Source organism: Canis lupus, chromosome 18 (assembly GCF_011100685.1).
Source record: "Canis lupus familiaris isolate Mischka breed German Shepherd chromosome 18, alternate assembly UU_Cfam_GSD_1.0, whole genome shotgun sequence".
NCBI classification, from domain to species: Eukaryota; Metazoa; Chordata; class Mammalia; order Carnivora; family Canidae; genus Canis; species Canis lupus.
The window spans coordinates 33,760,848-33,783,378 of record NC_049239.1 but is presented as its reverse complement, the minus strand read 5'-3'; the positions used below and the strand labels follow the sequence as shown (position 1 = coordinate 33,783,378).

The following is a 22,531-nucleotide window of genomic DNA, read 5'->3' as shown; positions in this document are numbered from 1 at the left end:
GGACTGGTTATTTGACTCTCTGCACCGTGCATTTTCCCTGAGCAGGTGCGGACCTTCTATTTGAAGGTACTTGGTGAAGAGGAGAGGAAACGCCTGTGCGAGAACATTGCTGGCCATCTGAAGGACGCACAACTTTTCATCCAGAAGAAAGCGGTGAGTGATACTTCGTAAGCTGACGGTGACATCTGCTGGCCGGAGAAGAGAGCACAGCTGGTTTAAAAAGAAGTGTGTTCTTTTTAACAAAAGTCCCTTGTGTTCTACGTGAATCTAATCAGACTTAAAAAAAAATCGTACTAATCCCCAACCCACCTCCAATTCTTTTCTTTGCATGTTGTATCTCGAGTGAATGTGGCCTATACCTATGAATCCTTTAGCTCCTTGGCCAGTGTATATAATAAGTGAATTGAATTCAGGGAGAATTTTGTCCTATGCTCTTCATTGACTGCAGCCAAGTTCTGTGCCAGAGTCATGTCCAATATAAGAGGTGTCTCCTGCCACAATTTTGCTTTGACTTTAGAAGATAAGAAATACAGATTTGCATTTTTGTCTTGGGAAGCCTGTCTAACCACTTGTGTCATGAGACCTAACCCTCCTTCAGAAGCAACTAGAAACTTGCACGCTGTCTGGGGAGAACTGAGCTTCTTCCAAACTCAGGCTGAACTGAGCTGAGGTGCCAGAGTATTTCTAATGGCAGCTCACTGTGCTACGTGGAGGCTTCTCACTTGGCAGTTTTGGGGCCTGCCACAGGAGTTAGCTTCTTGGAAATTGAGGCAACCCCACAGTTTCCTTGTCTCTTGGTTGCTGCTTCTCTGTTCAAAGGGGCAGCTGGGCCAGCAGCTCTCTGGGATGTGTTCAAAGGCCTGGAGACCAGTACCAGCAGGCCGGGTGCTTTCTCTGTAGGCAAAGTCCTATGTCTTTCACAAATGCGTGTATGAAAAATAAACTTTTAAATTGCCGTTTGCAGCACATAGCTGGACAGTTGCTCTGTGACGTAGGTGAGGGCAGGTCTTATCTGACCGGTAAGAACGACTGAGACTGTGTAGGTCGCAGAACTGGGCTTGAACCCTTGGCATCCTTGTCTTGCTGGTGCTGGAGCTGTAAGGCTTTGTGTGGGTTCACGATGCCCCCCTCCTGCTGTCTGCCTCGGACCAGCCCACGGTCAGGAATTCCTGCTTGAAGTATGTGGGGTTGCCCAGCAGGTGCCAGTGTCTTTGTATATATACGTCACTTTAAATTCAGGCAGTGCCTGGGCCCATCTCTTCATACAAATCATCATGACTAAAAAAAAAAAAAAACAAATCATCATGACTTGTTGGGCCTCTCTGAGGTCAGCTCGTTAACATGCTGTCAGTGCCGCTCCCCTCCTGTTTTTCTTGCAGTATTCTATGAGGTAGGTTTAATTATTTTGCTCATTTTATGGGGAGTGGACACTGAAGCTCAGAGGGATGGCTTATCCAAGGTTGCTCAGCCAGTATGTGCCAGGGTTTTCCCCCGGACCCCCCAAATCTTATTTAGTGGTGTTAAGCACCGTGTTGCTCTACCTTCAGGGTAAACACTGGGAAACACACACTGGGGACTGGCCTCGTAGGAGTCTAAGGTCATATTTACATTCTTTTCATCTGGTTTCAGGTCAAGAACTTCAGTGATGTCCACCCTGACTACGGGGCCCGCATTCAGGCTCTTTTGGACAAATACAATGCTGAGAAACCTAAGGTGAGCCCAGAGCAGCCTGGCCGTGGAAGAGGGTGTCCTGAATCAGAATGGATCAGATGGTTTGGTTTCCTGTTATGAGGATTCTTCTCAGGGACAACTATTAGATTTTTTTTAAGCTGTTCGGATACTCATTTGATAGGCAAAGAACTCACCCGCAAAGCACATACGCTTCACTTCAGCTCTGGCCCACATAAGGTCGTGGAAGTAAATACAATTCTCACTGGTTATTATTTTCATTCGAGCACAAATTAAAGCTAAGATAAATACCAAGTTGTTGCTGCTGAGCGAGTTAATTAACCTGCTGGTCTTGTTCTTTTAAAACAGAACGCGATTCACACCTTTATGCAGCATGGGTCTCACCTGGCTGCCAGGGAAAAAGCCAATCTGTGAGAGTCGTGCCCCAGGTTGCTCTCCACCTGTGAAGCAAAGCGTGGTGTTCGCACACGTACCCACCCTTCGCTGGATAGAAGATTCTCCTGTGCTAGGTGCGCAGATGCAAGCTTACGCCTTTAAAATAAGCCAGGTTTCTATCGCAAGTAATGTAGCAGTGGCTTTTAATGCTATTTCCCTAGGGGGAAGTAAGGGTAGGGCTTAACAATGATATAAAAGAAAATGTATTTGCTTTTGGCGGTGGGTTGGATTATTCACTTAAAATGACTAGAATGAAAGTTTCTGGCAGAAATATGATTTTATTTGATAAGATAAAGTCTTGGTGAAATTAGTATGTTTATATATATCATCTCATGGCCTTATTAAATAAAAGTGTGGCTGTAATTATGTAAGAAGAAAAGATGATCTACCCAGAAATTTAAATTTTTCTCAGTTCCATATGGGAAAAACACATTTAATGCATTGATGTCTTTTGAAAATAACTTCAGTGACATCATAGCTTAATGCTTATTCCTGCCTGGAATTGATCAGATTTTTTTAAAACCTGGAATTACATTCATGCTAATATAGCATTGATTTTACAACAGACTGATTTGTAACTGCTACATTTTTACAATAAAATAATCTGTACATAAGAAGAATGGTACTTTCTTTCGGCCCCATATATAAGTTGGACTTTTAATGTGAATGTCATGTGTTATCAGATGCTTCCCCTTAAAATTGAAAATCACAAAGATACTATATTATTTGTTTAAACCAGTAACCTTTAGACACAGCCTTCTGAGACACCGGACACCAGAATTTTAAATTCTGTTGGGAAAACAGCAAATTTCTTAACTTCGAAAATTACTGAGTTCTCTTTTCCACTAGCTCACTTCTTTGTCTAATTATGAATTTTTAAAATAAGAAGCTCCAGTTCTTTTTTCTTTTTTTTTTATATATCTTTTTTTTAAATTTATGATAGTTACACACACACAGAGAGAGAGAGAGGCAGAGACATAGGCAGAGGGAGAAGCAGGCTCCATGCACCAGGAGCCCGACGTGGGATTCGATCCTGGGTCTCCAGGATCGCGCCCTAGGACAAAGGCAGGCACCAAACCGCTGCGCCACCCAGGGATCCCCAGTTCTTTTTTTCTTTAACTCATCCTTATCATGCTTAAAATTGATTGGAGTGTTTTAAAGGTGAACTCTTGAGTATAAAAACCTGTTTTCTTTGAAAATCCTTATCCTCATCACCTCAGATCTTCAAAACCAGTTTTTACTTACTCTCAGGAATTCCTTGAGATCTTGGGCTTCAGGAAACCATTGGACCCCTAGTAGACACAAACTTGCAATCTTTTGGTTCAGACTATTTCCCCCACCCTGCCAAATTCTCCTGCCCAAATCCTTCCTGTATCTGAGTGTGCTTGGAGACTGTTACATCTGTCAACATAGAAAGTAAAATTTTCCAGCCCTGCCTAGTGGTGAATACTCTTCAATATAGTGACTTCACTACCGTTCTGGCTTTTTACAGTATTAAATATATATGATAAGCTTATAAAAATTAATGTTACTCAATAATGGGGACGGAGCTTATTTAGAAATTGGTTATAAACACAAAGATGGAGTTTTAAGATAATTCTCTGCTTTGGTCTATTTTGTCGTCTAGAAGTAAGTCACTAGCTAGAAATCACATGTATCTAACATGTTTCCTGTATATAAAGATCTGACACCTGGAAGTGTCTCCAGTTTTGCCCTGAGACCTCTTACTGTAATTTTCAAAGACAAATATTGATGAGGTTAACTTATCCAGTTAGGTTTTACATCTTGGGTGATAGTATCGAATTATATTCCTTTTTTTTAAAAAAGATTATGTATTTGAGAGATGGCGAAGGAAAGAGAAAGAGAGCGTGAGCAGGGGGAGGGGCAGAGGCAGAGGGAGAAGCAGGCTCCCCGCTGAGCAAGGGGGCCCAATGTGGGGCCTGACCCCAGGATCACGACCTGAGCCAAAGGCAGGCGTTTAACCGACTAAGCCACCCAAGTGCCCCGAATTATATTCCTTTTAAATGGCATTAAGATACATCCTAAGAGTTTCTGAGCCAAATTTATAAGGAGAATAAAATTCGTAAGAGGTGATGTGTCACATGGCTTTGGGACAACATGGACCAGGATTTAAATCCATGCTCTCCGTTTTCTACCTATGGATATTTGAGCACGTTGCTTCCCCTCTCTGAGTATTAGTTCCCTCATCTCTAAGTGGGAACAATTAGGATCGTATGGTGATTATTCAAAAATTCAACTTTGACCACCCCTTCTTTCCAGTGCAGCACCCCTAGGACTCTCTCTTGGTCAGCTTCTGCTTTGTAAAAAACCACCTCAAAACTCAGTGACTTAAAACAACCATCATGTATCACTCATGTGTCCAGGTCAGCTAGGGCTCGGCTGACCTAGGCTGGGTTCAGCTGCGGTAGTTGTTGATGTGGCTCGGTGTCACATGTCTGTCATCCTTCTGGGGAGCATGGTGATGGCTAGTCCCTAGTGATGGCAGAAGCGTGAGGATGCAAGAAAAGGAAACCTACTGTTTTTCCTTTCTCAGGAAGCTGATATTGCAAGAGGAAAATCCCAACTGCGCAAGTGTTTTTCAAGCCTTTGTGTCATGCCCACTGATAGTTCACTGGCCAAAGCAAATCATATGGCTAAGCCCAAAATCCAAGGGTGAGGAATTGTGCTCCACCCATGGAGGTGACTCTGTGTGTGTGTCTGTGTGACACGTCTCTGAACATTAATTTACTATAAACTCCCCCCCGCCCCCATAAGTTCTTCAACATGACTAGAACTTTCAATCATTCTCAGTGGTCATCACCTTATTCGTGTCCTTATTTCCCTCGTTACTTTGTTTAGATCTTATCTGGTTCTAAATGATAACTACTCCAGAACCTAGCCTTGGTCAAGGACGCCTCTCAGTGACTCAGTTCCTGCCCTGGAAATGACCATGACCGGAGCAAGCCACAACCCTGTTGACTGGGCTTTTTAAAATTTGACCACAAACCTCAAGTGGGCCCTCGGCATGGCTTGGAAATCCGTCTTTCCCTCCTCAGTAAACTCTCCCACATGGCTCCCCCTCTCCCTTCAGCTCCTTATTTCACCAAGGACACAATACCTTCCTTTATCTTTTCTCCACTGAGGTCTTCCAACTTGCTGGCATTGACATCCACATGCTCTCCTGTTGACAGAGGTTGAGCTCTGCTCCTGAAGGCCAGACCTTGCGTGCACACTGACCCCATCCCTTCCCTCCTGCTCTTGGCTACCCCTGCCCTTTTCTGCATCATCCCTGTTAGCATGCAGGCCTGCTGTTTCAAGTCTCCTCAAATCCTCTTTTGCCCTCATAAGGCTCTCCTGCTATTGCCCCCTTCGTTAAAAAATATCTTAAAAAAGAATTGCCTTTTCTTGCTGTCCCCACTATCATCTGTCCTCTCTTGAACCTACTCCAATCAGGCTGCCCTTGTCCGGGTCACCAGTGGCTTCCATGTTGCTAAAATCTGATGGCCCCATCCAGCAATGCCTCTTCTGGGTAAATACCCCAAAGAAGTGAAAGCAGTGACTGGAAGTGGTATGTGTGCACCCCATGTTCATGGCATTACTCACCAAGTCTAAAAGGTGGGAAAAACCCAAGTGTCCATTGATGGATGAATGAATAAACACAATTTGGTATATCCAGACAATGGAAATTTATTCAGGCTTAACAAGGGAGGAAATTCTAACACATGCTAGAACATGGATGACCCTTGAAGACATGATGCGAGCCAGATGCAGATGGACAAATATGGTGTCATTCCACTTATATGAGGTCCCTTTGGTGGTTCCCAGGGCTGGGGGACGGGAAACGGGGAGTTCGTGTTTAATGGTTACAGAGTTTCAGTTTGGCGACAGGAATAAGTTCTGGAGATGGATGGTGGTGATGGTTGCAAAACAGAGTGAATATATTTAATGCCACTGAATTGTACACTTAAAAATTGTTAAAATAGGGACGCCTGGGTGGCTTAGTCGGTTAAGCAACTAACTCTTGGTATCAACTCAGGTCATGATCTTAAGGTCTTGAGAGTGAGCCCTGTGTCGGGCTCCGTGCTTAGCGCAGAGTCTGCTTGGGACTTTCTCTCCCTCTCCTTCTGCCCCTACCCCCTGCTCTTTCTCTCAAATAAATAAATAAATAAATCTTTTTAAAAAAGGTTAAGATACAGGCAGCCCCGGTGGCACAGTGGTTTAGTGCTGCCTGCAGCCCGGGGCGTGATCCTGGAGACCTGGGATCGAGTCCCACGTCAGGCTCCCTGCATGGATCCTGCTTCTCCCTCTGCCTGTATCTCTGCCTCTCTCTTTCTGTGTCTCTATGAATAAATAAAATAAAAAATATTTTTAAAAAAGGTTAAAATACTAAATTTTGTTATATATATTTTAGCACAATGAAAAAATCCAGTGGTCCATTCTTATTCTTTACTCACATGGACTCTTAGTGTTTGACACAGTGGATCATTGGAATCTCTTTTATTTTTTAAATAATAGTTTTTTTGAGATATGATTTACATACCATAGAATTCGAACAATTAAAGTATACAATTCGGTGGTCTCGAGTATATATACACAAGGTTGTGTAATTAGCACAATTGATTTTAGGACATTTTTGGCACTTCCCTGCCCCCCCCAGAAGCTCTGTACCATCAGCAGTCACTCACTGTTCCCCCAACTGACTCCTGCCCCAACCCGTGCCCATCACCAAGTCCACCTGCTGTGTTAGACATGCCTACTCTGCACATTTCACTTAAATGGAGTCCTTTAATAGATGGTCTTTTTGACTGGCTTCTCGCACTTAGCATGTTTTCAAGGTTCTTACATGTTGCAGCATGCGTGAGTCCTTCACTTCCTTTTATTGCCAAATAATATCCCATTGTATGGATATGCTATGTTTTATTTGCCCATTCATCTGTTAGTAGACACATGGGTGTCTCCAGCTGTCGGCTGCTATGAATAATGCTGCTGAGAACGTTCACGTACATGCTTTTGTGTGGACACATGTTTTCATTTCTTATATTCTTACCTTAAAAGGCATTTTCACTTAACCTCTGGCGCACCTGTCTAAAGATCAGCTCCTGGGATTTGATTTATTTATTTATTTATAAATATTTATGTGAGAGACAGAGCACGAGTAGGAGGGGCAGAGGGAGAGGGAGAGAGAAACTTCAGCAGACTCTGCACTGAGCACTGAGCTGACGATGTGTGGCTCGATCCCATGCCCCCGAGGTCATGACCGGAGCCGAACCCAAGAGTGGGACTCTCAACCGCCACCAGGCGCCCCTCCACTCCTGGTATCTTAAATCACTTGCTCTTCTGAAAGGAAGACTTGGTCTGGGCTTTTAAGCTCTGGAAAAGATCTCCCTGTTCTTTTCAACTTCAGTGTCAGAATTTTGGCTTAAAAATACATTACTTTTGTATTTTCCTGCTAAAGGAATATCACTTTAACTTACCTACTCGAGAAATGAGTTTTAAGATCTCAGCATGTTCTTTTCTGAAAGAAGAGTAGGCAGACTGCTTGGGCATTTCTTTGCCTCTTAGTTCATGATACCATAAAGCAAATGGCCAAATTCCATTTTAAATGTCCCGATAAGACAAACTGAAGGCTTTAAAATCCTTATCAGAGCTTTTAAAGATGTGAAAGGTTATACAGGTGAACTTTAAAAAGTTCTGTATACTTTTGAATTTTGGACAATGTTGAACAATCCCATATGAATATACTGAAAGTTTTCTATGGAAAGCTCTCTTGCAATCTTTTTTTTTTTTTTTTAAGGATCGTATTCCCTCACTTGACTGTTTGATAAGTGAATTTTACATTGTTTTGTAGTAGGTTTTTGACTTGCTTTGGTATCTTTTGCTTAAGGTGTGGTATTTTAAGCGGCTCTTTGTATTTTCCATTCTTTAATGGATTGTATCACGAAGCTATATGTTTAAGTAAAGTTCATGTTTTGAAGAATATAGTGGGTTGAATGATGTCCTGCGATAGGATATGCCTGTGTCCCAACCTCCAGAACCTCTGGAGGTGACCTTATTTGGAAAAGAGTTTGCAGGTGTCATTAAGCTAAGGGTCTCAAGATACGATCACCTTGGATTATCCAGATGGTTCCTACATCCAGTGATGAGGATTCTTCTTAGAGACGAAAGGGGAGAAGGAGGGGCAGGCCACATGCAGATGGAGGCAAAGATTTGAATTGGAATTGGAAGCCATAAGCAAAGGAGGCCTGGAGCCACTAGAATCTGAAGAAGGCAAGGAGAGATTCTTTCCTAGAGCCTAGGGAGGGGTCATGGCTCTGCCAACACCTTGATTTCAGGCTTCCAGCTTCCAGAACTGGGAGAGAGTGAATTCCTCTTGTTTTAAGCCACTAAATTTGGTAATTTTTCATGGACAGCTCTGGGAACCTAATACAAAGAAGAGGCTGGTTTAATGGTTTTGTAAAGAAAAAACTTCTTGAGTGGCAGACAGATACTGTTACTTCCTGTTAGCACATTTCCAATTTTCTAGACTCTTCTTTTGTGGGTCTGTTCGTTGACATGGTACTTACCTCTTCAGATGGCCAGGATGGGGGTCCCAAATTCAAAACGTACAAGCATTCTGGGTGTATGAAGAAAAGAACAAAAGCGAAACCAAAACAAAGCACAATAATGCAAGAACAAAGCTGAATGTGTGGAAGGAGGTATGAAGTGACCAAATGCTCTGCCCAAAGGGGCAGTTTCTCCTTAGCTCCAGGCGATAATTACTGCCACAAAGCATTGAAAAACTAGTGTTGCCCAATCTGATTTTTTAACAGAAGCTAGAAATCTGGATTTATTTTTTTGTAAATCCCCTGACTTTTTTTATTTTATTATTTTTAAAAAGATTTATTTATTCATGAGAAACACACAGAGAGAGGCAGAGACACAGGAGTGAGAGAAGCAGGCTCCATGCAGGGAGCCCGATGTGGGACTCGATCCCGGGACTCTGAGATCACGCCCTGAGTCAAAGGCAGATGCTCAACTGCTGAGCCACCCAGGTGTCCCAATCCCCTGATTTTTAGATAAGGTAACTAATTCATAGTAAGAAACAAAACAAAACCTCAAAACAGCTGCCTCAGAAAAAGTGTGTGTGTGTGTGTGTGTGTGTGTGTGTGTGTGTGATTTGTGATATAACAAAAGCATATCTGTAGGCCCCACTGGCCCATAGATTTCATTTTGCAAAGGGGACCCTCTGTCTTAGGATGTAGGTGGTGGGTAGGATCGTTGCATCTATTTCTTGCATCATTTGGGGCTCTTTAAAAATCTCATCTCAGGGCACCTGGTGGCTTAGTTAAGCATTTGCCTTTGGCTCAGGTCATGATCCCAGGGTCCCACGGTGGACTCCCTGCTCAGTGGGGAGCCTGCTTCTTTCTCTCTCTCCTCTGCTCCAACCCCCTACTCGTACTCTCTCTCTCTCAAATAAGTAAAATCTAAAAAAAAAAAAAAAAAACAAAAACTCCATCTCCAAAATGCTAAGAAATGGAAGTCTCAGCAAAGGTCTTACAGGCCGCTAATGCTTTCCCGAGTCTGCCTTGCCCAACTTAACAATACAGAGACATTTTAACGTGTTAAATATTTTATTCACATTGTTTATAAACTATATCCACCTGGAAAACACAGGAATCCAAAAATAGATTATTTTACAGTAATTCACATTTTTTAGAACAAGTTGCATTTGAAGTGAAGCTCTAAGCACGGAGGTCCTTGTCCTGTATGGTGGTTCAGTGCCTGGTCGCATGAAGCAGGAAGCTTTGCTGGAGCAGCAGTCCTCGGGGCCTGCCACCTGGTCGTGGGTCACCGATGGCTTCCCTACCCCACCCGAGAGCCACGAGAAGACGTCAGTGCAGACCTTAACCCGTCAGCATTTACTGCTATCAATTCACTGTCCGTCCTTTTGCCAAGGAGATGTGTCTTAGAGCTTTTGGGTACATGCCAGGAAGACAAAGCCAAGGAGCCTTATAATGGAATCGGCCGTTACGGAGGTGTCAGGACAGGGCCAGCTCCAAGGTTTAACGTCTTGGCCACAGAATCAACAAGCTACAACCTTGTGGTGCTGACACCTTGGATCAGAAACAGCAGTGATTTGGAAATGGGGCGCAAGTCCCTGCTGACTAACTCTGCTGCCCCCCACCACCAGGAGGAGAAGAGGGGGCGTTAACTCGGCAGGAATTAATTATGTGCCTAACTTTCAGTGTGTTGCTCTAGGATGGCCGTGGGAGTTTTGCTGAGTGGCCCACACGACGCTCTGGTTCAGAAACATACCATTCACCTCTGCTAAATCCAATCCTGTCCCAGCTCGATGCAGCCGCTCTCTTATTTAATTGAGACGCTTTTTCTATGGCATCTGACTCGCACGATTTAAAAGCTACAGTATGTTTGCCTTACCCACCTGTCACCCCCTCCTACTCTACTAGCTACCAAATAGTCACTTTTCCTTTGCGAGCTGCCGCAGTTAAATAAAGGCTCAAGCTTCTGAGCCTTTCCAATGGGAGCACTGGGTGAGTCTCTAAGGGCAGAGGTGGATCCTTTTGCTCAGAGTAGCACCAATAGCTCGGGCTATTGTGTTTCTGCAACTCTTGATTAGGGAAAGGATGTTTGATCGGGCTCATTCCTTCCTTCCCTTGGGTAAAAAAAAAAAAAAAAAAAAGGAATTTCTTAAAGGGTTGCTGTCACCGTGGGAACAGACAACAACAACTCTGAATCCACATGGAAGCTGAGAGGTGGAGAAACTTTATCAGCACACTTGCAGGTTAACAACAACAGCAAAAAAAGACTTTCAAATGTCTATTGCAATCCGATGGCCTAGAAGACAAGACATCTGTAAGAGGAGCTCGGTGCTGGAGCAGATCATAGCTTGTCTTCCTGCCACCCGTGTGCATTTTTTCCAAATTTGTACACTAGCCTTCGGTCGACCCGTTCCAAAATTCCCGTTTTGTAGTAGTACCTGGGAAAGACAGCAGAAGGAGAAATGTGGGGAGGCCTGCACCCCAGGAAGACAACAGAACATAAACATGCTCCTCGTCCGCCCAGGTGACCCGGCTGGTCTTTGGTCGGTCGCCCTGGTATTTTCACACCCTGTGATCACCTTACACTGAAACCTTTCCCAGACGTCTTGAGGACTAAGCCTTGCCACACTCAGATCAGAACCGGGTTCTGCGTGTGTATGTGTGGGGCGTCCTGCGTTCAGAGCCCCCCCCCACCTCCCGGGGGCCACCGCCAAGGATGGAGAGGACGGCGGGCCGCTTACTGACCCTAATCCCACTTGTAACTAAGCACCGGGGTGCTGTCCCATGACCTTGCTACCACCAAGGAAAACACTGCAAAACCCATCCAGTTCTCTGTGGCTGGCCGTTTTACAGAACTCTGCCCGAAGGCTCGGGGCATTTCGTGCTGTGAACTCACCTCAGGGCTCTGCTCAACTTTTCATACGTCATTCTGTCATTTTTCTTCCTTTGTCCCCACATCTTTGCCAGGGCTTCTGATTTTACCACCCGAAAAATACCTTGTTCCCTATCTTCCCATTCCAGGATGCCACAGTTTTCTTCGGGAGATAGAAGCAGGTCTCGCACAAATTCCCATAGATGAGAACTTTGGAGGCCTTTGGAAAAGGCAAAAAGAAAAAAAAAAAAAGAAGTTACTTAAAAAAAAAATTCTAAGAGCTATACAACTTCTCATTAACTCGGGACACCTGGGTGCCTTAGCGGTTGAGTGCCTGCCTTTACCCCAGGTCGTGATCCTTGGGTCCTGGGATTGAGTCCCGCATCGGTTTCCCTGCATGGAGCCTGCTTCTCCCTCTGCCTGTGTCTCTGCCTCTCTCTCTCTCTCTCTCTCTCTCTCATGAATAAATAAATAGAATCTTTAACCCCCTCCCCCCCCAAAAAAAACCCTTCTAATTAACTCATGAGAATTGCTGCCTTTTTAATGGGGTTATTTTCCCTATTATGACTGAGTGTTCTCCTTGGACCCTCACTGAGCTGTGAAATGTCTGGCTTCCATTAAAGCAATCATAAAATGCACACATAGGGACACCAAATTTACACTGACTTAGGAACACCATGGCTCACAGACTGTCTTTGCTCGGTGGAACAATGGACTAATTCTTAGGAATTAATAAAATGACGGGATGCCTGGGTGGCTCAGTGGTTGAGTGTCTGCTTTCAGCTCAGGGTGTGATCCCGGGGTTCTGGGATCGAGTCCCGCATCGGGCTCCCTTCGGGGAAACTGCTTCTCCCTCTGCCTCTGTCTCTGCCTCTCTCTCTGTGTTTCTCATGAATAAATAAGTAAAATCTTTTTTTTTTTTAAAAAGAATTAACAAGGGATCCCTGGGTGGCGCAGCGGTTTGGCGCCTGCCTTTGGCCCAGGGCGCGATCCTGGAGACCCAGGATCGAATCCCACGTTGGGCTCCCGGTGCATGGAGCCTGCTTCTCCCTCTGCCTATGTCTCTGCCTCTCTCTCTCTCTCTCTGTGACTATCATGAATAAATAAATAAAAATTAAAAAAAAAAAAAAGAATTAACAAAATGACAGTCAAATGACCTTTCCGACAGGTTGCACTAAAATCCCATATCCATACCTGTCTGGGTGGACCAAGCCTACAGTTATGTTTTTCAGTAAAGCTGGTGGTATTTGTCTTGTTCCACTAAGAGTTGTGGTAAAGGCTGGTTCTAGGGTCCAACTCCCTGGGCTTGGGTGCGGAATTCACCTCTTCCTAGCTCTGTAATCGTAATCTCTCCAGTAATCTGTAAAATGTGATCAGAAGAGTACCTACCTTACAGCAGAAGTTGGAGGATTATAATGTAATCCGTATCCAGTGACTGGCACCAAGCCTGGCAGACTTGATTCGGCCCCGGGTAGGTCTGTTTTAGGGCCAGGAAAGGCTAAGAGAACTGCCAACACATGGTGATTTCCCTCCTCTGGTCCCTGAGTACCTTTTTTTTTTTGTATATTTTTTTATTGGAGTTCGATTTGCCAGCATATAGTATAACACCCAGTGCTCATCCGGTCAAGTTGGTCCCTGAGTACTCAGGAGAGAAGGACCCTCAGTAGACCAGGAGAAATAAACCCTTCACTCAGAGATTCGCCACGGTTAGAAAACTTCCTTGCCTCCTCACTTGCATTCTTGGACACCATGTCCACGTGAAAAGAAGTGGAATTTTGATTACAAATCTGCTGTCTTCTTTGGGAAACAAGCGGTGCCACTCAAGCCCTCAGTGTCCAAGCTTATCAGAGTACCTCGTCTCCTGAATGGTCTTAGGGAATGGGCAACGAGAAATGGCATCTCTACACTTACTCGTTCGACTCTGACTGTGACAGTCTTGGCTTTTGATGCCACTTGTTTTCAAGCAATTAGAATCAGCATCTGCAATAGAATGATGGATAGCAGTGGGAATGGGTCGGACCTCAAATCACCGCAGGGTGAGCACCTGTGACCTGGACACCCCTGAGGTCAAAGACCCCACCCTGTGAGGTGCTCTGGGGGGTAAATTAGCGGGGGGGAGGTGTTTGCCTTCAGAGGGCATTTGTATCCAAGCACCAGGGACCTGCTGGGTGCCAGGTGCTGGGATCCATGCCGGGAATAAGAGAGAACAAGACCTCCCCGCTCCCTGTGCACGTGGAGTTTCAGGACTCCTGGGCGAGGTGCAATACGTGTCACACAAACAAGTCAGCCCTCGTGGGTGTTATGAAGGAAGCAAGATAGAGAATGAAGGGTGGGGCGGAGTGCCCACTTGAGATGGGGCGGCGGGCGGTGGGTGGGGAGGCCTGTGTGCAGGAGGCATCTACGCGGATGTGAGGAGGTGAGAGTCTCCCCGAGGGAAGCAGCACGCGTGACGCCCAGCAGAGAGAGAGAGAGCCAGTGAGGCAGGCTCGCGGTGTGCCCAGGGGAGGGGAAGCCGGCTGCTGGCACAGCCCACGGGCCCGTCCTGGCAGGCCCATCGTACGGACTTGGGGTTTTATTCAAAGAGTAAAGTGAAAACAAAAACAAAAGCAAAAAACAAACAAACAAAAAAACAAAGAGTAAAGTGAAGACTTTGCAGTTTGACAAGATCCACATTTTAAGAACACTCCTCTGACGAGTGTGTGGAGAACGGCCTAGAAGGGGCACAAGGAAAAGCCATGAGACCAGAGCTTAGCGAGTAGCAGAAAGCAAGGCACTAACTCAATACGAGCCCCGTTAGGACTCGTGCTATAAGTAACAGTCTGAGACCCGTGCATTGTTTCAAAGGAGTATATGATTTAAAAAAAGAAAGAAAGAAAGAAAAAAGGCGATGCCAGATCTCACACACTCCTGCCGCTCCCCTGGCTGCCTGTGCTCCAGCCTACAGGCCTCCCCGCTCTTTCTGAAACTCCCCTGCACCTTCCACCCTGGGGCCTTTGCACTTGCCCTCCCTCTGCCGCGAGTGTTCTTTCCTTGGCCATCCACGGGTTCAGGCCCTCCTCTCAGTCTTTGCTCAAAGCCACCTTCTCAGTAGAATCATACTCGCTCACTCCTGCCCAGCATTCTAGATACACTTCTCTTATTTTTTTTTTTTTGCCACAATATTCATCACCATTGAACATAGCGTATTGTGTATTTATTTACTTAGTTCCCTCTCTGTTCCCATCAGAAGTCAGGGATTTATGTTTCCAGATGTATCCCCCCAACACCTAGCCCAGGGTCTGGCATACAGCAGGTGCTCAGGAAGTAGTATTGAGCAGCCACTGTACCAGATGCTGTTGGACACTAACCATGCTTACTGTACAGTCCAGGAGGTACACTACGCCTTAACCCCCGGAGGGAAGAACAAGTGCGCTGTCAAGGCAGGGAATGGCGTCCCGCGTACCGCACTGCTGCCCAGGGCAATCCGTCTCGGTGCCCCTGGCCCCTGGCACGCCCTGGTTTACCAGCCTGCAGCGGTTCCCTGTTGTCTCCAGGATGAAGGCCACCAAGTTTGTCAGGCCTTGCACAGACTGACCTCCACTCAGCAGTCTAGCCTTTTCTTTTTTTCTTTTTTTTTGTTTTTGTTTTTTGTTTTAGTTTTTTTTTATAAATTTATTTTTTATTGGTGTTCAATTTGCCAACATACAGAATAACACCCAGTGCTCATCCCATCAAGTGCCCCCCTCAGTGCCAGTCACCCAGTCACCCCCACCCCCCGCCCATCTCCCTTTCCACCACCCCTAGTTCGTTTCCCCGAGTTAGGAGTCTCTCATGTTCTGTCTCCCTCCCTGATATTTCCCACTCATTTTTTCTCCTTTCCTTTTATTCCCTTTCACTATTTCTTATATTCCCCGTATTAGACCATATGATGTTTGTCCTTCTCCGATTGACTTATTTCACTCAGCATAATACCCTCCAGTTCCCTCCACATCGAAGCAAATGGTGGGTATTTGTCGTTTCTAATGGCTGAGGAATATTCCATTGTATACATAGACCACATCTTCTTTATCCATTCACCTTTCGATGGACACCGAGGCTCCTTCTACAGTTTGGCTATTGTGGACATTAGTCTAGCCTTTTCTGTTGCTGTTCCCCCAATGTCTTCCCTTTTCTTGGGTCAGAGAGTCCCAGTGCTGCTTGGCTTTGTCCTGCCGCGGGGCCTTTGCATAGCTCCCTGCTCCCCACTTCCACGCAGCTGACCCACACTCTCCAGCCCTCTTCGGAAAGTCTTCTCTGAACTTACCCTCTGGGTTAGATACCCTCCCTGTTGCACAGCACCCGTGTGCTCCCGAGCACCTTGGCACCAGTCCATCCACGGTAAGGACTGATCTGGTCTCTTTTCTGCTCTGCTATGGAGCACTTACTAACTGCCAAGTGCTGCTAATGTGCTTCGCAGGCCCTGAATCACTGTCTGATTCAATCCCTGCAACCACCCGGTGTGGTCCTAGTGCTATTTCCATTTTGTAGAGAGAGAAGTCGGAGCCCAGAGAGTTTAAGAAGAGCTTCACCCAGAGTGGTGGAGGCGAGGCTTGAACCCGGAGCGGGCCCGTTCCGAAGCTACTGTTCAGAACTACTGCTTCATCTTGTCTTTCATAGTGGGTGTTCAAAAAACACCACGTGAATAATTATTGGCTGAGTGTGTCGAGTGTTGGGTATTGCCAGGCCCTCAGTCTCACGCCGTGTTGTGGTGAACGTCTATTCCCATCTCCGTTTTACACAGAAGTACATGGAAGCACTGCGAGGTCGGGGAGCTCACTGCAGGCCACTCGCTCATTCATTCATGAGCCCTGAGCCACGCGTGCCCGCTGTCCGACGCCCCGGAGGCCCTGGGCCATGTCTCTCCTCCTGGGGACTCACATCCAAGTGGATAAGAGCATCTAACGAGGGCCACCTGGGGGGCTCGGTGGTTGAGCATCTGCCTTTGGCCCAGGGTGTGATCCTGGGGACCCAGGATCAAGTCCCTATCGGGCTCCCTGCATGAAGCCTGCTTCTCCCTCTGCCTGTGTCTCTGCTTCTCTCTCTCACTCTATGTCTATCATGAATAAATAAATAGAATCTTAAAAAAAAAAAAAAAAGAACATCTAATGAACAAGCAAATGTGGGCGATCTCGGTGCGTGATCAACGCTGAGAATATTGAAGCGGCTGGGGCGGGGAAACAGTGGCGAAGCAGGGGTGGGGAGCAGCAGTGCCCTATTCAATTAGAGCCAGCAGAGGGGACTCCCTGATGCGGGGCCACCGGCGGGCAAGCAGTGAGCCCCGGGGAGTCTGGGGGGCTCGGTTCGGGTCCCGGGCCCGGCCAGCGTGGAGCCCAGCTCCCGGCAGGCCGACCTCAGGGCCTCGGCTCTAGCAGTGACAGTGCCTGTCATCTGGAAAGAACGATGAGATCAACACCGTCTTCGGCCTGCGGGGTCCCCCCACCCCCCGCCCCAGCCGAGCTAGCCTGGCACCGCGCTGCTGCCGAAAGGTGGGCCCCGCGCCGGGCGGTAGGTGCGGACCCCAGAGGACCACGCGGGCCGCAGAGGGGACCTGACGTTGCTCGAAGCCGATCTTCCAAGAAGGGAGAAAGCAAGTGAGGGGGAGACACACCAGGTGGATCACGAACCTGTGAGCAGCCGGCAAGCTTGCAAGAAGGCGGAGGGAGGAGGCGACCCTTGGAGCCCCCGCGACCCCCCGGGCACTGCAGATCAGGGGTCTTGGCTCAGGGTCCTGCCCGAGGCATCCCTGTGATTCCTGTGGCCTCTGCCCCCAGGTCCCCACCGTGGCTTTGGTGCTGCTTGTGGTCCTGGGTGGGGGTGGCCTTTGCTCGGCGGGGGGGTGGCCGCGGGGTGGCCGCGGTGCCTCGGGGGGCCAGGGGACAGCCCCCCTGGACTCAGAACTGTCTTCCCCTGGGATGTGGCCCCGCGGCCGGGCTGTGCCCGAGACTCCCCGCCGCGTGTGGCTGTGGGGTTCCCTCGGGACCAGATGCTGCTGAGGTGTGCCAGTCGTCGGCCGCGGCCGGAGGGTCCCAAGGCCTCTCGTCGCCCCCCGAGCCGGTGCTGCCACGGGCCTCGCTCCCCGCGGGAGGAGGGTGCAGGGCGGGAGGTGACCTGGGCCTGCAGGCTGCGTGGTCTGGCATTTCTGGGGGGGGTGGGTGGGAAGGGGTGGCCGCAGCGTGGCCGGCGTGTGTCGCGGGGTGCCCGACAGCTTCGGAGCTGGCTGGGCCCGTGCCCCTTCGGCGGGTCCTACGCGCCCGTCATCTTGTTGTCTGGCTCACTGCGGAGCTGGACCCAGACCCGGCCGAGCCGTGGGCCTTGGGGCCCAGCTGAGGGGGCAGCAGAACGAAAAGGAGGGTCCGGGGTCCGTGCACCCGCGTGTGTGTGCGTGTACATGGTCTCATGCACGCAGGTGTGTGGTGCATGGCCAATGCCTACGAGCACGGACATCGGGAAAACGAGTTGGGATCCCACCCGTGTGCTTCCTTGCACGTTATTGCTCTTCTGGTTTCCTCAGATGCAAATGGGGGCAACGGTACTACCGAATGGAGTTACGATGGGGCTTAAATGGGTTAAAGTACGGAAAGCGCTCCGCCTGGCACCGCGCTGGGCACAGTGTTGCACGGGCGGGCAGGACAGATGTTAATCTGCACTGCAGGCTGATGGCAGCGTTGCCTGCCACCCCAGGATGTCTCGCTGGCCAGGCTTTGGCCTCTGGCTGGCACATCTCACTCCCGTGTTGGGGGGTGTCTGAGATTGTGCCGTGTCACCTGGGCCATAGGCATCGTGATCAGATGCCCTGGATTTCTAGAACGGGCTCACTGATTGTATAGTCAGTCCGTTGTCCTCAAGCTTATTAAACTACATGCTAGGGTTTCTGTTTCAGGAGAGCTGGGGGAGAGCCGGGGGGTAGGGGGCGCACGGGCCTGGCAGGAAGGCCACGGGTTCCTGGCTGTGGCAGTGGAGGCGCAATTTGGCAGAGCCGTGGAGCTGCTTTCCGGTGTACTCACCGGACCCCTTGACCTCGAGTTCAGTCTAGAAATTGTGCCTCCTCATTGGAGAAGGCAGGGCCGGGGCTGCCCTGGTAAAGCCTGGGGCGGCGGCCGTGGCGCAGGGTTAGTCTCTAGAGATGCCAGCTGAGAACCCCTGTCTTACCACCACCTCTGCCTCCAGAAACATCTCTCCATCCTTCCCACCACCTGGTCGGGGCCACCACCACCTGGACAGCAGCCCCCAGCTGGGCTCCCTCGGGACCCAGACTCGCACGGCCATCCAGGGGATCTTCTTAAAATGCTGACGGGGCCTTACTGTTTCCTCCCAGCCTGCTCAGGATGAAGTCCACACCCAAACGCTGTGACCTGCTCCTGTCCTGCTCTTGATCTCCGCCCCCACCCCTCCCTCGGCTGACCTTGCCCATGACCTACCAAGTCGCCGTCCAAAAGAACTTACTATGATGATGGAAATCTGAGCCATCCTACGTGGTGGCCACTAGCTACCTGCTGCTATCGAGCACTTGGAAGGTGGCTAGTGTGACTCAGCAGCTGAATTTTAACTTCATCTAGTTTTAATTGACCTTAACGGCCCCATGCGGCTGCTGGTTACTGCACTGAGCCTCCCAGTGTTAGTTTTTTGCTTCTTTCTCCCGGGCTCCCAAACTGTTCCCACCTCAGGGCCTTTGCACTTGTCACTCATTCCCTGTACCCTTTTCTTCCCTCTTCCTGGCTAACTTCTGCTCATCCTTTAGGCTTAGTTTAAATAGCTCTTCCTCCAGGAAGTCTCCCCTCAACCCTAATTGAAAGGCAACCTGTTGTCCTTCCCCCACACACAGCACCCTGTCCTTTTCCTTCGTGGTATCATCATCCTTAGCCATTACACATTTATTACGGGGATTATTTGCTTAATCTCTCTCTCCCTCCCTTGCTTTATGAGGGAAACACCAGAGTGGTGCTCATCACTGCGGCCATGGCGCGGAGCAGGTGCCTGGGCCTGGCGCATGGTAGGTGTTCGAAGAATGTTTGTGGAATGAATGAATGAGTGAGTGAATGAATCAATGAAAACGGAAGAAAAAGGAATGGATGAGAGGAGGAAAGAGTTAAGACACACCTGAGTTATCTGTCACCTTCCTAACCTTGTCCCCTTTAACCTCTAAGCTTTAGTTCTTATGGGGTACGAGGTCTTATAGGGTTTTGGGGAAGATTACCTGAATGAAGGTTAGTAAGGATTCTAGCACAGGGCCTGGCTCGTGGTAGGTGCTCAGGAAACGCTAGAGGCCATTATTATTATTATTATTATTACTATTATTATTATTATAGCAAGGAGTCTCATAGGGCCTGGTTCTATACTCAGGTAACCACTTCGTCTACAGAACCTCTGGGTCACGCTATCTCTTCCTAGCCGTGAGGGAGGCAGGCGGGCAGAAGGACCCATTCATAGGTGGAGACACTCACTGAGAACAGTTTGGGCAGGTCAGACTCACTGCTGCTTAGGAGGACGGCAAACGCCTGCCCTGGGTTCAAGCCTTTAGACAGTAATGCAACCCCCGTCCTCCCGCCGGGCCTCAGTGGGCTCGTTTCTTCGGGGGGCTTTGCCTGGACTGGGCTGGGTGGACACAGCAGGGTTCGTACCCCGCAGACTGCTGTGGATGGAGGGGAGGGGATGAAGGCAGAGCCAGGAAGCTCGATGGGAGCACTGCTCACGGGCAGGAGAGGCCCTACCCCGCGGCCGCAGTGTGTGGGGACCCTCATGGGAGGCAGAGCCGCTCCTGGGGCCGCCGCTGGGGTCTAGGGGGCACACGGGCCTCTGCGAGCCTGCCCTGTGTGCTTTATGGATGCAGCGCTTCCTGTGCTGAAACCCTGGGCGAATAAACCTTCGTTAACCAAATAACCTGAACCCTCAGTTGATTGCTGGGACTTTCAGGACCGAAAAAATAAGTCCTAAGAAACTATCCATCTAAAAAAATAAAATTAAATTAAAAAAAAGAAACCAGCCATCTGTGTCTGCCCCTCAGAGGCCTCGGGAGCCCCACATGCCCTGTCCTCCCTCTGTGGATGAAGGGGTGAAGCCCATGGAGGGCGGGGCCTGCCTAGGACCTGTGTCTCCTGCTGGTCCCCAGGCCAGGCCATCGTGTGGCACTCAGTAATGAAAAGCAACAATCGGGGATCCCTGGGTGGCGCAGCGGTTTGGCGCCTGCCTTTGGCCCAGGGCGCGATCCTGGAGATCCGGGATCAAATCCCACATCAGGCTCCCGGTGCATGGAGCCTGCTTCTCCCTCTGCCTGTGTCTCTGCCTCTCTCTCTCTCTCTGTGACTATCATAAATGAATAAAAAATTAAAAAAAAAAAGAAAAGAAAAGCAACAATCGTCATCATCTTTAAAAAAAAAAAAAAAAAGGAAAACTCTAAAGTTCCATTTCCTAAACCTTCTCTATCTGCCAAAGTGAGACGGCGTTAACTCTCAAAATCAGCAGGGTCGCCAGAGCTCCTCCATCACCTTATAATTAAAAAGGTTGGTGAGCTCGGATCTTCGGAGACACTTCTCAGCGGCAGGGCCCGGGGGTTAGTAATCACCACTACTGTTGCTCACGCGTGGCAGCGTTTGGCGCATCCACGTCGCCAGCTTCAGGTGCGCAGTTTCTCCAATGCGCCGCAACCGGCGAGGGTGGCTCCATTTTACAGATGGGGAAACTGAGTCTGGGCGGAGGACGAGGAAGCCACAGACCCAAGCCCCATGCTCTCTGCCCACCCATTTCTCCCTGCTGCCTGCTCCTGGTCCGTGACCGCTCTCGGTCATCAACTTGTCAGTCGTGGTCAAAACAGAACCATCAAGCCCGTGCGCCCACCGGCAGCCTTGGCGCACCTTGGGCCGCTCGCACCTGGTTACTTACAGTCTTTGATGGCAGCCTTGGTCTCCTCGGTGTCGGTGAAGAAGGAGTAACCTGGGAAGGAAAAATGAGTCCACAAACCGCACCACGCTGTCCTGGTTTCCCTGGCCGGAGGAGGGGGTGCGGGGAGAAGGGGGGCAACCGTCCCCTCTGCGGGGAAGTTTAATTCAGAAAGAAGTTTGCATGGGGCACCTGGGTGGCTCAGTGGTTTGAGTGTCTGTCTTCAGCTCAGGTCGTGATCCCGGGGTCCTGGGATCGAGTCCCACATCTGGCTCCCTGCATGGAGCCTGCTTCTCCCTCTGCCTGTGTCTCTGCCTCTCTCTCTCTCTCCGTGTCTCTCATGAATAAATAAATACAATCTTTATAAAAAAAAAAAAAGAACCTTGGAGGCCACCTGACTTACTGGGCCACCTGAAGCCACCTTTGAGAGATGACCATCTCCTGGTTTTTAAAGGCCTCCCGGAGAGGGCCCCAGGGCCAGGCATCCCAGCAGCCTCAAGACTTTCCAAGTGGGCCTGGGCCCTGAGCTGGGCTGCGTCACTGACCCCAGTGTGACCTTGCCAGTTGCTCAGTCTCTGGGCTCCTGTTCCTTACTGGCGACAGGTGACAAAAGTACCACCGAGAGAGTTCCCCTTGGGCTCGCAGGGTCTGTGATCTGCGATGGGGCCTCTCATCCTTTGGGGACCGGAATGCCTATGACCCGCTGATCAAAGGGGGAGATGCACGTAGGAGGCCAAGAGGAAAGCAGGGCCCGCTGAGAGGCTGTAATAAGGGTTTGGGAGACTGTGTCGGGGCCTCGGTTTACTCCTCTGAAGAATGGGGTGGGCTGGGGGTGAACTGAGAGTTTCCGATCAAGTTCCCACGTAGCAGCACAGGCCAAGGGACACCTGTTTGCAGGCTCGGTGTCCGGTGTGGGGACTAATTTCCAGTGACTGAGGAGCCTGGAACAGGGCACATCTGTAACAGCTCACGCCCACTGATCGGTCCTGGTCTGCTCGGCGCGCTCTGCCCAGAAGGCCACCCGAGAACGGAAAAGACTGGCCCGCGAGGGACCCACTCCACCCCGACTGTGGAAGCCACCCATGGCCCCTGCCCTCCCCCTGCC

The 22,531-nt window shown here is 49.1% G+C and overlaps 2 protein-coding genes across 3 annotated transcripts in view; one reads left to right on the top strand and one right to left on the bottom strand.

The window, feature by feature from the left end:
* The window catches only part of CAT (catalase), a 39,985-nt gene extending 37,251 nt beyond the window's left edge, over positions 1-2,734 (top strand). Inside the window, 3 exon segments of the mRNA NM_001002984.1 lie at positions 46-153; positions 1,630-1,713; positions 2,038-2,734. Of these exon segments, the coding sequence (NP_001002984.1) occupies positions 46-153; positions 1,630-1,713; positions 2,038-2,103 (258 nt within the window). The 3' untranslated portion in view covers positions 2,104-2,734.
* Positions 2,735-9,715: 6,981 nt separating this feature from the next.
* ELF5 (E74 like ETS transcription factor 5) overlaps positions 9,716-22,531 on the bottom strand; it is a 33,028-nt gene continuing 20,212 nt past the window's right edge. For both annotated transcript variants that reach the window (XM_038563045.1, XM_038563046.1), the window contains 4 exons: positions 21,430-21,480; positions 13,447-13,515; positions 11,560-11,755; positions 9,716-11,101 (listed from right to left, as the gene is read on the bottom strand). In XM_038563045.1, the coding sequence (XP_038418973.1) occupies positions 11,005-11,101; positions 11,560-11,755; positions 13,447-13,515; positions 21,430-21,480 (413 nt within the window). In that variant the 3' untranslated portion in view covers positions 9,716-11,004. The remainder of the gene's footprint in view (positions 11,102-11,559; positions 11,756-13,446; positions 13,516-21,429; positions 21,481-22,531) is intronic.